Source organism: Coenobita brevimanus, chromosome 5 (genome assembly GCF_032717465.1).
Source record: "Coenobita brevimanus isolate Jiangsu-jjx chromosome 5, ASM3271746v2, whole genome shotgun sequence".
In the NCBI taxonomy this organism is placed as follows: Eukaryota; Metazoa; Arthropoda; class Malacostraca; order Decapoda; family Coenobitidae; genus Coenobita; species Coenobita brevimanus.
In genome coordinates, this window is record NC_136958.1 from 10,965,836 (window position 1) to 10,983,171 (window position 17,336).

General features: G+C 40.6%; 1 protein-coding gene across 1 annotated transcript in view; it reads left to right on the top strand.

Moving 5' to 3' along the window:
• LUBEL (Linear Ubiquitin E3 ligase) overlaps positions 1 to 17,336 on the top strand; it is a 310,315-nt gene that overhangs the window by 212,195 nt on the left and 80,784 nt on the right. Inside the window, exons 22-23 of the mRNA XM_080270475.1 lie at positions 12,197 to 12,361; positions 16,590 to 16,865. Of these exons, the coding sequence (XP_080126601.1) occupies positions 12,197 to 12,361; positions 16,590 to 16,865 (441 nt within the window). The remainder of the gene's footprint in view (positions 1 to 12,196; positions 12,362 to 16,589; positions 16,866 to 17,336) is intronic.

Consider the following 17,336-nt stretch of genomic DNA (forward strand, 5'->3'; position numbering starts at 1 on the left):
TGTCACTGTAGATATTATCCAATGTGTGAGGCGTCTTACCGCAGAATGAGGTAACCGAATGTTAATTTGCAGCCAAGCAAAGTATACAAGTCGAGCTTTCCTCTGTCACCTGAGACTACCAGATGGAAGCTTGGTAGCACTGAAGTAACAAATAGTTGACTGTAGTCTCGAAATGGTTTCATGACATTTTTATCTTTTATTTAGCTTTGTAAAGAAATCTGAACATGCCTGTTTTACTTTTAAAAATACTGACCCAGTTCACAGGGGAAGTGTCATTGGTAAAAGCGTGTACGCATACAGCCTGCAGAATATGCCCTGATTTGGGTATTCTCGTAATGGCGGCAACATAGGGAGAAATTACAGGCAGAGCATGCAGTTTTCGTGTGATTTAGCTACAGTAGAAACTGCTCGCTATCATTTTTACCCCTAGCACCCCGAGAGAGGACTCTGGCGTAGCATCATCATCAGTAGTAATAGTATGCAGGTACTAAAACATCTTGAGGCCTGGAAAATATCATGACTATATGCAGGGGTGAACGAAGTTTTAAGAAAGGGATGATTCAGGGTGGGAGGCGAGGGGAGGCGATGTGGGTGGCGAGGGTGGGGAATGACGGTCGTGTTCTGCCCATAGAGTCAACCATTGAGGAGCTCCTGGAGGCACGTAGCGGAGGACCCTACTACGAGTATTTCTCAGCCGTCGGTAAAGGCGGGGTGGCATGGCATGATAGCCTGGCTCCCTTCCTCTGCTGGCTTGTCTCTAATGCTTATGTTCTGCTTAGCTCACCACTGTACTCTGTGGTGGTTGTTAGGATAGACGTTGATCCCTTACGTCAGATCCAGTGAGAAAATTATGCATACTTTGCATTACTTGTGTTTTGTGATACTAATGGTGTAACAGATTTTTGTTTCCTTCTCGTAAAAGAAGGGTAGAGTTAAATAACTGGATTAGGCTGGTGTGGCTGCCGTCGTGACTGGCAGGCCACATCAGCCCTATCCAGTCTCGCCCAGGACTGAGATTCACACACTTACAGTCACTTCACTGTCATAGCATATTTTAAAGAAAAATTAAAATCCGAAATCTTCACATGTTCCTTGTTCTTTCGACAAAACATATATCGAGTCTGAGAAGAAAATTATCATTTGCTATTTTCTGTTTTTGAAAGAAAGGCAAAGAATTGGAAATGTAGAATACTCACAAATATCTTTTTCCTCCTGCAAAAACAAATCTAGGTCATGAGAGGGAGATAATCGTAAGTCTAAAGTGAATCCAAGCTCAGGGTCATAGTCTTGCTGGCACAAGAGGCTCCCTAGCACCTCTTCCCTAACCACCTAACAAGCAACTTTGGTTTTGTTTATATATATATATATATATATATATATATATATATATATATATATATATATATAAGTTTCCAGACTTCATCTATTAGAGTAATATGAAGGAAGTCATCAACGCTGCGGTGTGCACAGAGTAGAAATTTTAACCTACCTCAGGAACAACCATTTCTTCGTACCTTATACCAGTGTTGAGAAAGATATGTTCAAAGATAGACGTATCTCTTGCCCTGTCGTAAAAAAAATGGTGATGATGGTGACTTCCACTGTGACGACTGTTAGTTTCGTTTCAAGGTCATAACCACATCCACGACTTATCACAGGGGATAATGAAGCTGATGAAATTAGGGATCGGTTTCTATAATTCTTTTCAGATCGTAACGAACTTCTCGACAGTGAAGCCTTTCATTACTGTCAACAGTTTTGGAAGAAATTTTGCATCCGACCTATGAAAAAGTTTTTTTTTGTCAAAATTGCGTGACATAATCCAAGACTAATTTTCAGTTCATGGGCAAATTATCAGATGTGTTTTGTCGATTACTTGGAAGTTATTCTTTCGTTTTAGTAACCAATTCATCAGTGAACGATGTTGACGGTAGACCTGAACGTGGGTCATAATATCTGTTCCACTTGCACCATTTTTCACACATTCCTTGATGCACTTTCGTTGGCCTTCTTTTCAGTTCATTTTTATTATGACAAGGGCGAAAGATAGGTCCGTCTTTGAACATGTTTTTTCTCAACACTGGTATAATGTGTGGAAAAATGGTTTATTCCTGGAATAGGTTCATTTCTCTACTTTGTATCCACGTCATCGCAACTCATTACCCCATAATACCACTTGTAATAGAAGAAGTCCTGGAACATTTGACACAAGTCAGAGTGAGAGCAGTGGAAATGAGTTATCTGAGAGGAGCATGTGGAGTTACATTGAGAGACAGACAAATGAGGAAGTGAAGGAGCGTTGTGGTGTGGATGTGGATGTGATAGAAAGCGTTGGGAGATATACACTGAGGTGGTTCGGCCATGTGGAGAGGATGGAGAGCAAGAGACTAACGAGGAGGGTGTATTTGAGTAAGGTGGAGGGAGGAGGGGAGGGGGAGGCCGAGGATAAGATGGAGGGATGGAATGGAGAGGTATATGAGAGAGGGAGGGTGTTAGCTCGGGAGAGGGTGGTGAAATGGCTGGGAACAGAATGACATGGAGGCGAATTGTGTGTGGTCACCCCTTTCGGGATTTAGGTGTCTGGCAATATATATAGATAGACAGATAGATAGAAAGACAGTTATATATATATATATATATATATATATATATATATATATATATATCCCATTGGAACCGAGGGTCCCCAGTATTGGACAGAACTGGGAATATTCAAACCTTAATAAAGTAGGGAACCCCCGGGTAGGGACCTATGAGCTTCGCGACTATGAGCCGATAGGGGGAGGGCGGTACGCTTAGGACCCTCTCGGAACAGTGCCTCGCCCAGCAGCTCTGGGATCCAATGGGATATACTGTATATATATATATATATATATATATATATATATATATATATATATATATATATATATATATATATATAATATAATATAATATAATATATATATATATATATATATATATATATATATATATATATATATATATATATATATATATATATATATATATATATATATAATATATATATATATATAATATATATATATATATATATATATATATATATATATATATATATATATATATATATATATATATATATATATATATATATATATATATATATATATATATATATATATATATATATACATATATCTATAGCCCGACGCCCTAATCCCGCAAAGGGTGGCCGCAGACAAAATGCCTCCAAGTCGCTCTGTCACCCACCATTTGACTCTCCCCCAACTCACCCCCTCCCTCATATACCTCTCAACTCCATCCCTCCACCTCATCCTCGGTCTACCCCTCCCTCTCCCTCCCTCCACCTCACCTACATACACCCTCTTAGTCAGTCTTTCATTCTCCATCCTCTCCACATGTCCAAACCACCTCAGTGTATTTCTCCTAATCTTTTCAACCACATCCACATCTACCCCACAACGTTCCTTCACTTCTTCATTCGTCAACCTGTCCCTCCATGTCACTCCACATGCTCCTCTCAAGTAACTCATTTCCACTGCTCTCACTCTTGACTTGTTCCCCTCTTGCAAGGTCCACGCCTTCGCTTCCATACGTCAGGGTAGGGATCACAATACCATCATGCAGTGACTTCTTAACTTCCATACTCACCTCCTATTTCTCATCACTGCTTTCAGTGTGCCAACAACCTTCCTTCCCTGCTGTACCCTTTCACGTACTTCATCCCCCAAAGTTCCATCCTTACTCATCACACTACCCAAGTACTTGAATGCACTCACATTCTCCATATCCTCACCATCCAACCTCACTGCACACTCTGTGACTTCATTCCTCTCAAACACCATAACTTTACTTTTGTTTACATTAACTTTCAGCTTCCTCCTCCTACACACTGTCCCAAATTCATTCACCAAACCTTGCAACTCCCATTCATCTTCACTCAACAATACTGTATCATCAGCAAACAGCAACACCGGAAGTTTCCAAATCTCACCCTCATTCATTAGGGCCACCCCCACATCCACTGCCCTACCTTGTACCTCCTTTACGACCCCATCCATATATATATTAAACAGCCATGGAGACATTACACACCCCTGTTTCAGTCCCACATTGAGATCAAAGAACTCACTCAGCTCACCATCCACTCGCACCGTAGCCCTAGCTCTCTCGTACATACTCTTCACAGCACTCAACAATTTCCCCTCCACTCCATATATTCTTAATACCTTCCACATACCTTTCCTATCTATTCTGTCATAAGCTTTCTCCAAGTCCATGAAGGCAGCGTACACTTTCCTTCCCTTCTCTAGATATATATATATATATATATATATATATATATATATATATATATATATATATATATATATATATATATATATATATATATATATATATATATATATATATATATATATATATATATATAATATATATATATATATATATATATATATATAATATAATATATATATATATATATATATATATATATATATATATATATATATATATATATATATATATATATAGCAGGGGAGCGAAAGATAATAATGGTAGATTACTAGTGGAGAAGGGAGAAAGAGTGAGCAGATGGAGAGAACACTTTAAGGAATTGTTGACATACAGGATTGAAGTAATGCGAGTATAAGTGGCTGGGGAATGGCTGGGAGAAGGAGGGAGGTGAGAAGACAGGAAGAAATCAGTAGGATAGAAGTTGTGGAAGCAATGAAGAAAGTTAAATTGGGGAAAGCTCCAGGAATTGATGGAGTGTGTGGTGAGATGCTGAAGCATGGGGGAGAGATAGTAGTGGAATTGATGTGGAAGAAGTGCAGATTGGCCTGGGAGGAAGGTAGAGTCCCGGAGGATTGGAAGTCAGGTATAATTATTCCCTTGTACAAAGGAAAAGGGGAAAAAGAAATGTGTGGTAATCATAGGAGCATTTGTCTTCTTAGTATAATAGGAAAAGTGTATGGTAGGATACTTATTGACAGAGTTAGAGAAAGAACAGAGGAATTAGTTGGAGAAGAACAGGGAGGCTTTAGGAAGGGAAGAGGTTGTGTAGATCAGATATTCATTCTTAGATCTTTAGTGGAAAAGTTTCTAGAGAAGGGAAAGAAGTTGTATGCGGCTTTCATGGATTTGGAAAAAGCATATGACAGGGTGGATAGACAAGGATTGTGGAAAGTATTAATAATATATGGAGTAGATGGAAAGTTGTTGAATGCTGTGAAGAGTATGTATGATGGTGCTAAGGTTGCAGTGCGTGTGGATAGTGAACTAAGTGAATTTTTCTCTTTGGAGGTTGGGTTGAAACAGGGATGTGTCATGTCTCCATGGTTGTTCAATCTGTTCATGGATGGGGTAATAAAAGAGGTACAAGGTAGGGTAGTGGATGTTGGAGTGGCCCTGGTGAGAGAGGATAGTGTTTGGAAACTCCCTGTACTGATGTTTGCAGATGATACTGTGTTGTTGAGTGAAGACGAAGGGGAGCTGCAAGGCTTGGTGGATGAGTTTGGGAGAGTGTGCAAGAAACGGAATCTAAAGGTGAATGTAGGGAAGAGTAAAGTGATGGTCTTTGAGAGAGGTGAAGTCAGTGAATGTACAGCGAGGTTGGATGGTGAGGAACTGGAAAATGTGAGTACGTTTAAGTACTTGGGTAGTGTGATGAGTAAGGATGGAGGTTTGGAGGGTGAAGTGCTTGAAAGGGTACAGCAGGGAAGAAAGGTTGCTGGTTCTTTGAAAGCAGTGATAAGAAACAGGGAAGTGAGCATGGATGTGAAAAAGTTCTGCATGACAGTATTGTGATACCAACTCTAACGTACGGAAGTGAAGCTTGGACGTTGTTGGAGGGACACAAGTCAAGAGTGAGAGCAGTGGAAATGAGTTATTTAAGAGGAGCCTGTGGAGTCACATGGAGAGACAGGCTGACGAATGAGGATATAAAGGAGCGTTGTGGTGTGGATGTGATAGGAAGTGTTATGAGGAACACACTAAGGTGGTTTGGCCATGTGGAGAGGATGGAGGGTGAAAGATTGACGAAGAGAGTGTATGTGAGTGAGGTGGAGGGGGGAAGAGGGAGGGGGAGGCCGAGGATGAGATGGAGGGATGGGGTGGAGAGGTATATGAGAGAGGGGGGTGTGAGTTGGGAGCAGGGCAGTGAAATGGCGGGGGACAGGGCGACTTGGAGGCGATTTGTTTGTGGCCACCCCAAACGGGATTGAGGCGTCTGGCAATATATATATATATATATATATATATATATATATATATATATATATATATATATATATATATATATTGTATATATGAGGCTGGGAATGGGTTCAGAATGTGTCAATAAAACATTAGAGAAGCTGATGAATGGTACGGTTCGAACATCCCAGATCTGATGTAGCTTGAGTAAATGGTGTTGTGTTACTTGCTGATAGTAAAGTACATTTTTGCAATCAAAGGTCGGAGTTTAGTCAATGCCTGTGAACGGCGTAAATTGGTGGTTGCTGAGGGAGATGGTGATTCCGGGTATTACACGAGTTTCAGAGTGTGATGCATTGGTGAGTGTAGAACGACTTGAGTTGGTGGGAAACTTTAAGTACCGTGGTGCAGTGCTATAAAAGAGAAGTCATCATCATCATCTAATCCAGTGCTGCCCCATGAGGAGCGTAGGAGCCCGGGGCTATGCAAGTTGGTTTCGACATTTAAGATGAGAGTGATCAGCCTCACCCATCCTGATTGGCATTACGTGAGCAATAAACCCCAACCACCCCTAGGATATAGACCTGCACCGCCTCAATCCGATTGGAGAGCCCTAATTACCCACTAAACCACCAGGTGACATCATAGAAATGGGGAGAAATGTAGCAAAAAATAAAAGATGAAGTGAAGGTCTTAATACAAAAGTCTGAGAGTATGGAAGCTCGAAGATTCTACAAAAATACGATACGATAGTCCCCATACCAATGTACTATTAAAGTGCATATTTTGAAAAATTTGTGGATGCTTAAATTTCTAGTAAGGAGGCACTGATAATTTCATAGTCCTGAATGGTGAGTGAATGGATGTGTGATCCATCTCGGTGGTCAGTCTGTTGACAGTTGTACGTTTGTTCCTTCTTTTTCGTGTTTCTAGATCGTACCCACCACATTTATAAGTGAGAAGAAAGGTTAGGACTCTAACAGTAAAACTTTCGTATGTTAATTGTATATTGAAATACCAGCATAATCTGCCTAAATAACGTAGCGTGAAGAAAAGTACACCGGTAAGGAAGAGGTGCTACAGGACACATGAATGTGGTTCCCAGTCCCTTACTATAATTTGCAGGTATCGTTGATAGATTTGATAAGTATAAATCTAACCTTTGTTCTTCTTCAAGTTTTAAGAATTAGAGTAATATTCTAACTTAACTAAACTTCCTCGGTAGATTAAAAAATTCATTAACCCTTCTACTGTTAAGGATCTCCCACACCTAAACATCAATGTCTTGCGTTGGCCAGAATGCATCCATAGTAGTTATATAGTTTTTGGCGTATTAGTACTAACCCTTCAAGACATTTTCCTTATCTTTCACAAATGCTATTAATGGAGTCGCCAGTGATTGTAAGCTATGCCAACTGTATAAGGCTATCTACAAATGAGAAATTATGTCACTTATTTTTCTGTTTGCTTCATCTTCTCATCCATTCACAAGTTGTGTAAATATTAACCCCTTCACTATCAGACTTTATTCTCAAACTGGAATACAATGCTGTTGTGGTCTATGACCTCCAGTCGTGCAAACGCAGTGTGTCCAGGCGTCTGATTATAATCGGATCTTGAATTGGCCTCACATTTATTTACTTTTGTCTGCAAAGGATAAACTGATTGTGGGTTTCCTGCCTTTGGTTTGTTCTTTTTTACATAAAAAATTTATAAATCATTGTCGTGGTGAGGAAATAGTTCGAGACATTAGAATTACTTCACTGCGAGAGATCCTTTCCAGTCTAGATAACTGTGCTAGATGTTAAAAACAATCGTCATTGTAGTGAAAGGGTTAAGGATAAATGGTTGTCAGAGAGGGATGGAAGGCGGGCGGTGTGAAAGTGACGGTGGATTGTTTGCAGACCTGGAGGCTTCTGAGTCTGAGGGGTCCAGTTTTGACGAGATCGAGATGGATGACGAAGTGGCTCCGCAGTCCAGTGGTAGGGCATCGTTGTCGTGCCTCAAGTTTTATTCATTCGCTTCATTTATTTAACTATTATTATTTCAGCCATTTTATCCTCCCTTTTTGCCCAGCTTACGGATCTAGATTTTTGCGTGGATCCTTGATTTCTTGATTTTCTCCCTGCTTACTGGTATGGTAAGCTTTACCTTGACAGCTTTTTTTTTTTTCTTTCCCCTCACTCATTGAGAACGCCTCCCAGATTTAGAATCTTGTTGTGGTACTTTAGGGACAGAAAGCCACATAAAAAAAAACACACAAAGCACTGCAAACAGTACATGCCTAATATTCACTAACGACCCTCAAAGATGTTGATGCTTTTATTGACAAACCCCACATTAATCCTGCTAGTGATTCTGAAGTCTGATGTTAAGAAATTCGAGATTTTTCAGGGGTCAAACACATCCACCTTGGATCAAGGGAACAAAATACTCAAGAGCGTCACAACTACTGTCCGCTGAATGACCGAGATATTAGATTAACATAATACTGTAGTGTGCTAGAACACCCGCAAATGGCAAATGAAAGTTGATTTCAAACTCCATCTACACAACCTTCCCTTTTGTTGACAGTTTTTATTTATTTATTTATTTATTCATTTATTTATTTAATTTATGTAATTTTAACAGACTGAGAGTTGCATATGGTACGCTTTTCGTTTGCCTTTATGGATGTTCTTATACATCTTCCCATAGGAACGGCAGCTAACCAGCATTGCTAATGAGTGGTGTTGGACTGACCGTTAACATTCAGGAGATTGATACAAAGTACTGGGCAAGTGGTCATTGAATATGGAAACGTAGCATCACTTCATAACGCAATATCTTCCCACTCCACCTTAAATTTTTTACCATATCCTATTCTGAATAAGTATTTGTCCTCTTATCTCTCCTTTTCCTCTCTTCCTTAGTGCCTATAATCCTTCTGTGATGTAAGAAATGTAATAAGGTTTAATTTTTCTTTACTTCACTGACTGACTTATTGCCTCTCCTGCGTGTGGTGGAGCAGAGTCGGCCGCGCCACCTCACTACCAGGTGCTGGACGACCTCACAGAGTCAGACTCAGACACAGGTGCGACTCGCATCATCCTCATCAGCATTACTCTACCCCATATTTGTTTTCCTTACCACTCTTATCAAATTCTTTCTCTTCTTACTGACTTCTCCGAGAGGTGTTTGTAATAAAACTAATAGCGAAACGGTACAGTGAGAAATACACAAAACTGGTTTAGAAATTAGAGTACGAGTAATGTTACATTATAAAGTTCATATTCAGTATTTAACTCTTCACTTTACCTGCAAGTGTTTTGCTTTAGTCTCAGAACCTTGAGATGCCTGCCAGTATAAACGTCAATTGTGTACAGTACCTCAATAAAAATAAATACAGCAATTTAATATACAGTAAATGACTAATATGCTACTAATAATACCGGTAACTCTACAGAAGTACAGGTTGATTCACTCTTTCGGGACCCAGATTAATGTCAATATTTCTTTTTAATTTATTAACAGATATAAGTGAAATTCGGTACTTAGTTTCCTGACCATTTATTGAAAATATTCTCACTCGTTGTATCAATATAATCAAACCCAGTGCTACCTACCAGCGAATGCTCAGTGCAATGTATCCTCCGGAATGGCTGCTGTCTCCCTGATTAGAGACGGAACGAGCCTTCCTGACCGCAGTCACAACAGTGATGGTGATACGTCACATGTGGTTATTTTATTCAGGTGTCGGTAGGTAGTTAAAAATAACAACGCACAAATTATATCATGCTAACAAACTGCTATATAGTTGGGCGATAAAAATAACTACTTCTTATACAGGAAGTGCCCTTGGGACGATGGTTCTTTTAGTGAACCCTCTTTATAACGGGATGATTCTTTTACAGAAATATTTTTCGGCAACATTTTTTTCGGAATTATGAAAGTTAAACAGAACTCCAAAACTGAGGAACATGATGTGCATGCCATACCTATGCTCTACCACAAGACGAAAGCAAGTCCGTTTACCACTCTCAGTTAATTCAGTCTTATCGATTATCTGCATTCAGAACGCATTAGCATTGCCCAATCAATAGATACACGTAAATAAAGATATGCAAGATTTAATCAGCATAATCAGAAGAGGCATCACTAAGTACTATAGTTTATTACAGCTCAAGTTCTCTGCATCGGTGCTGTCTGTAGAAAGGTAGACACTTTTGTTTTTCCTGCATTCTCCCTATCACCATCTCACTGTGATCGTTCTGGATGCCTCTGAGCATCAACAAAGTATAATTGTTACAATTAAAAACAAATACACTTTCATGCACCCAACAACACATACAAGAGAGGGAGACGTCGGGTAGTACACCATTGTAACACTGACACAAGTACCCCGTCGTGTACACACACACACACACACACACACACACACACACACACACACACACACACACACACACACACACACACACACACACACACACACACACACACACACACACACACACACACACACACACACACACACACACACACACACACACACACACACACACACACACACACACACACACACACACACACACTCTCGATCGCCATGCACACAGCCTTTTAAAACCACTTTCGGGTTCAGTGTGTTGAACCGTCTTGTTTTCTCAGCCTTAAGGATAATTGAGGTTGCACTGATTGTCTGGTAGAGGCTGCCATCACCTAACGATGCAGGTTCACTCACTGTTCCTTTTAGTATAAAGGCGACTTGCTTAGTACAGTCATGCATTAAATGTATATATATGTGTGTGTGACTGAATTACACTTGCTAGGTTCTTAACAGATATTTAAGAGGTACAAAACAGAAACGAACGACTAAGGACTTTCGATGAAGGTGTGGCATTTGGTGTAAAAATATTTTATGATGCCAAGTTTTATATAATTTACGTACTTTGCAGCCACAACAGCAACTACAACCCCGTCTTTCTAGTATGGCACAACCGTAAACAATTGAAGACGCTGTTGTGGAAAGTTCAGCTGTGCTTCATCAGTATCCCTAATAATGTTTTCTGGCTCTTTAAGTGAGCAAGGTTTATTTTAAAATACTTTCCCCCCAAGGTGGCCCCACAGGAAAGAATTTGGAATTAAGTCAGGAAAATTAAAAATATACACTGAGCTGTCGAGTAGAACCTCATCAGTGCAGTAGCCTGTCACAATAACCACTCCGCGCCGGGCTCACAGCAGAGTGGATACTTGCTATGCATGTATCTTTCATTTAAAACGTCAGGGGGTTACCGGAAACATTAATGTAACTGACACAAATTGTGTTAATATGGTCTGTCATTTAGATTTGTTCATTAATTAACAACTGGTACATTAGCGTTGTTCTGGGCCATCACAGTAGTGAATCACACTGCCATTAGTTGTGTTTTCCATTAGTTTGTTGCTGGAGAAGAAGGCCTCATGACTTGCCTGTCTTTACACACACACACACACACACATATATATATATATATATATATATATATATATATATATATATATATATATATATATATATATATATATATATATATATATATATTATATATATATATATATATATATATATATATATATATATATATATATATATATATATATATATATATATATATATATATATATATATATATTTTATTTATTCAGTTTATATATGCACATACATGCACATGGTGTTTTGAGAGAAAGTACCAACTCATAAGTTGACTAATCATCCTTTCGATCATGTATCGTAAATCTAGAACCATAGGCTTGTCATCTTTGACAGTTAACGATGAGACACAACCTCAGTGGCGGACTCTGACTTTACATTATTGACTGTGCAGCTCCACGGAAGAAGCAGGCCAGAGTGCAGATGCTGAAGCAGTAGGGAGGAGGACGTAGCCATGAATGACACAGCCGTCCACCACTACCTCTCCTCATGCTACTAATTGTCACTACAGCATCCTCATGAGTGCTTCCTAACCTATGCATGTTGGTGTACTCTGAATTACAGAAGCTTCACAGAAAGAGGAATTGGATGAAGACACTGAGGATGAGAAGGAGCAACAGGAAGAAGAGGAGCAAGAAGAGGAAGAAGTAAACCAAGAAGTGCCTGATGATGATGCAGAAACGCCCAAAGTGACTGAAACGTCTCCGCCGCGTTTTGTGCGAAAGGAAGGTAAGCTTTCGTTTGGCCCTCGCTGTGTGTCGCTCTCCACCCCTGACCCACTGTACAAGTTACCGTGTGGGTTGCTCCCTGGCCCACGCCACAGTTCAGTCTGAAATGTCTTGTCGTTTCAGCGGAGACATCACACGGAGACTGAACTTAAAAAAAAAAAAAAAAAAAAAAAGACTTTCTCAGGTTGTCACTTTCTGTACTCTCAAGTGAGATTTGTCGTTTCAGCGGGCACCTCAGATTGATATTCAAGCCAATAAATTATATTAAACCGTTTCCCAACTATCCTCCTTTTGTTTTCCTCAGAAAAGATTGAAATTTGATTATCCCTAAGGTAAAGACTCACGACATTTCACTTATTTGTATCAGTAGCTTTTTTTTTTTTTTTTTTTCCCCAATACCTGCTCCTTAGCCAGTGCCCGACAAGTTAGAGGCATCAGGTGTTGTTACCATTGTTGAGAATCTTTGAGGATATTGGAGAGACTGCTAGAATAGTTTTCCCTGTACAGCATATTGTAATATACAACTACAAGGCCGTGAGTGGGGGTTGAAAACAAACTCCTACTTGTATGAGCTATGGGCTGTGGCAACCTCAACGCCCACATTTTTTGTTGCATGCGTCCTCTTACCTCCCACGGCATGGGAATGAAGGTTTTTAGGTGTGGCTTCTGATTAGGCCTAATGTTTCTTGGATCAAAGAGCAGTTCTTTGGATCTCCTGACATCATGATAAAATAAGGGAGATTTGGTTAATTTGATGATGACAGCGATGATGTGCAGTAGATTCCCGCTGTACCACGCCCCACACAGATAATCATACACCTCACCGAGAGAGAGTGAGAGACTCAGTCAAGTCTTCTTTAAACCTGGCCGGGCGTGACCGTAGCCCTACGGGCTCTTTGTTTGCCCGTACCCCACCTAGTGTGGGGAAATATCCAACAACAAGTGACCGTAGCGAGTCAGGATACTTCCCCGTTGCCTTCATCCGCATTCACAAACGTTCTTTAGCTTAATCTGTGAATCAGTGTCAGTTTTCTCATACATTTGTCGTCTCTCATGCAGACACATGTTCGCACTCCTTATTTACATAATGAAGTCAACATTTTGCTCAAGGACGTATTTATAGTTTTATTCTTGCTACCACCCAACGATTTTACTTGTAGGTTTGGGAAGTTTGTTCATAGCAGAGGGGTGTAATAATTGTTCTTAACTTTCATTGTGAGAAATTTGAACAAAAAATAAATCTGGAGATACCAAGATTAAAATGTAATAGACGTCATCGTGGTAAAGAGTTAACTAAACTCTTTCGTCGGCACTTTTTTTTTTTTTTTTTTTTTTTTAATAGCAAATTATTTTCTTCTCTGACACAAGAATGTACTGTAACTTAAAGACATTTTGAAATGTAGTTAAATCTGGTAATGACCAAATTTTTTCATGAAATTACAGATTTTATTTCATGTTGAATATGAGTCTTATGACTTATTTCCAGTTGAAAAAATAAATTCATTACTCGTTATATTAAATTATAAAGGGACTGAAAGATAAGTCCACGGTGCTGGAGCGGGATGCCTTTACGCAGTGGCACTGAGATACCTGTAACCAGGCAAACGTTCCATAACTCCCTCCCTATCTCCCCAAAAGAAGTTGGTGGACTAGATAGGGCAGCTTCAGCCTGCAGTCCGCATGACTCATGTCCTAATCAACCTGCTGCCACAACAACAACAACAAGACACATTCAGTCACAGAGGCTGTTTATATGGCCTATTTACAGATTTTTTTTTACATTTAACTCCTCCACTCCGATGACGTCTTTTTATCGTTAATGCATGCTCCCTCAAGAATGTTATTCAACTTGGGAACGTTTCTCTGTATTCAAAAAGATACTAGATGCTGTATTCAACCCACCCAGTTCGAAAAGTCTTTGCAGAGTCAAATAAAAGATGGCACTGGATTCGACTGGTTAAATTTCCAGCTACAAAGAGTTACATCTGACAAAACAAGTACCTTGAAATGGATTACTACGGTTTCCTAACTATTCCAAGAGGAACACCGAGTCGCTTGATCTTCCGCATAGCGAGGATGGCTAAGCGTAACGTTGCTATTATTTCACAATGGGAGTCATGCATGACGTCAGTGATGGAGGACACTAAACACATTTCTTAATCACTTCACTCAGGCCGTCACTATTGCTTTTTTTTTTTTTTTTTTTTTCCATGACTGGAAGAACCACTGATAGTGAGAGGTTATTGTTAAGCTATATTTATCACCTACAGTAAAAAAATCACTAAACTTACTTAAACCGTCTGGTGCTAACAAGAATACTGTGAGAAAAACATCAGTGAATCCTAGGGGTTAACCAAGCATGAAAATGGCACAGTGAATGATGTGTCTTTTCACGAGGTTGCTTTTGTGAAAGATACTTATATTGGTAGTTTACGTGTTGTATGTAGGCTTTTGTCAAGGTATGGAACATGTGTCGACTCCATGTACCACCTGCATTACATTTATTTTGTTGCTTGTACTTCGTGTTTGTTGATCTCACATGTGGCACACGGCCAGGGAGCTTCCTCAACACACGTACTTTCCTAGTGGCGTCATCCACACGCCCGACCGTAGTCCTACCTTTACTCCTTTTGTTTTCCTGCTTCAATACTTTCTTTTGCACTGAGCATACTGCCTCTTATCAACACCTCCATTGCATCTAATGCACTACCAGAAGCTTGCTTCACCTCATTATTAAACTCACCTACACCTTTAGCTGTGACAGTGTGAAGACATGGAAGTTTGGAGTGACTGCTCTAAATACTGCCACCCAAAAATGAATGTTAAACACTAACTTAGGTACAGTCTTAGTCAACAGTTAAAATGTTCAGTAAAACCTGCTTTTTGTGTTTCTCCCCTCGTATTGTAAATACGTTCCTGACGTCTGAGGTGACGAAAATGTGCTAGTTATCGTATCCTGTCGAGACTCAGATTCAAGCTTGGCTCTGTTGGCATAACGTAAGTTGGAGGTGACCAGCGAGGCTCCCCGTCAGTCTCTGATCTCGCAGCATCACTCGAATCTTCCAGTCTTGACGTCATCCCTTGGTCACAGCTCGAACAGTAGTTTTAATGGAGGAACATCTGTCCTCCACAGATGTGGTGGTGCACCCTCTCAAGGCTTTCACTCACTACGCTGACCTCTCAGTATCTGAGTACTCGGAGGAGCCTCATAGTCCAGCCCGTCTGGACCATGTGACGTCCCCTTCACACCTCTCTCTTGACTCTGTGCCTCATACCGGGGATTCTGGCTCGCTGCCGCCCCATATCTCTCCATCCCGCCACACCTCCGCCTCTTCCACTCCTTCCACCCAGTCTTCCTCACAACAGATTAAAAGATTATCTAAGAAACCTCCAAAATATTCAAGTACCCTCCACGTCTGCCTCTCCACTGAAAAAGAAGTTTACGAACACACCACTGAAAAAGCAACCACCCTGCGCAGACATTGCAGCCCTCTCCCCCCATCTGACCACGCTCTAGAGAGCAATGAAGGTGTAGAAGGCTCACCCACAGAGCCACACCAGTCAGCCTCACAACTCACGCCAATTGTTAGTCAGCGAGAGATCAAATCTGCGCCGGGTTCCGTAAGGAATTCTTTCATTTTAGAAGAGAGTGATGAGAGTGAAGAGGAAGAGTCAGTTAGCGTGACGACAGGGCGATTGAGCTTGTCTCTGAGTGCCTCTAGTATTAACGTCAAATCTGAGATCATACAGACGGAGCAAGTTTCTGCCTCTGATCACAGTCAGGAAAAGGAGACGGACCCCCCGCATGATGAAGATGAGGACCAGAGGGACGCCAAACTTCCCTCTCCTCAGGAGGAGACGACGGAAAGGAAAAGTGGCGATCTGCCTCCAGGTAACTTGAGGTGTTGGTGACGTCACTGTTGACTCTTGGAGAGCTGTTCCTTTCACTCTGCTGCTCCGCCCGCTTCTTGCTTCAGCCTTTCATTCATTTGTAGAATTTAAATTTGCTACAGTAGTCTGTTATCTTTTTCTAGACCATTTTATTTTCAGTTCTGTTACACCCTGTAGATTAGTTGTTTTTATTATCAGTAGTTTAAGACTGGTGACGTTTGTGCCAAGTACAAAATACTGATGGAGCAGTGAGACGGATATATGTAGGATAATCTTAATACTAGGGTTGGTGTTGTCCATGCTGTACGTTATGTTATGAGTGTGTTGTGGTCCAGCAGAGTCAGAAGAGAAAGCTGAGGCGAGGCAGCCGGAGGAAACGGTGGTGTTGCCGCCACTGCTGGAGCCCGGCATGGCCCAGACCCGCACAGGTCCCGTCACCGTCCAGAAGGCCACAATCATTGTTGGGAAGGCCATCGCTAAGGCCATGGCGCGAGAGAGTTCGGCCCGGGAATCCCTCAGTCGTTCAGCCACTCCGGAGGTACACCCGGAGGTGCAGGAGGCGCCAGTGGCGACACCAGAGCCTTCAGAAGAGGAAGAGGAAGTCCGACCACAAGGTATGTACAGTACAGTCAGGGAAAAAAAGTTGGCCTGCAATTTCACTGTGAATGTTTCACACCTGTACATGTCTGTCATTTTCTTCGGTGCATCATATCAAAGAGAAGCATCTATGGGCAGAGAAACATACGAAGCCACTCTTAACCTAGGAATATTATTCAGTAGATAATATTATTATAATTTTTCATATTATTATTAGTAGTAGTAGTAGTAGTAGTAGCAGTAGTAGTAGTAGTAGTATTTAACCTTCACATTACAACTCCAAATGGTGAACTGTATTAGGAAGGTTGGTTTTGAACTTCACAGTATAATTCCCCAATGGATGGAGGTGATTTTAAAAAAATAGTAGTGGTAGTAGTAGCAGTAGTAGAAGTAGTAGTAGCAGTACGCATTCTATGCACAAACTAATTAACATTTCAGATTCGCAGGATTACCATTCAGTTTTTTTACACTCGTTTGCGACAGCGGGA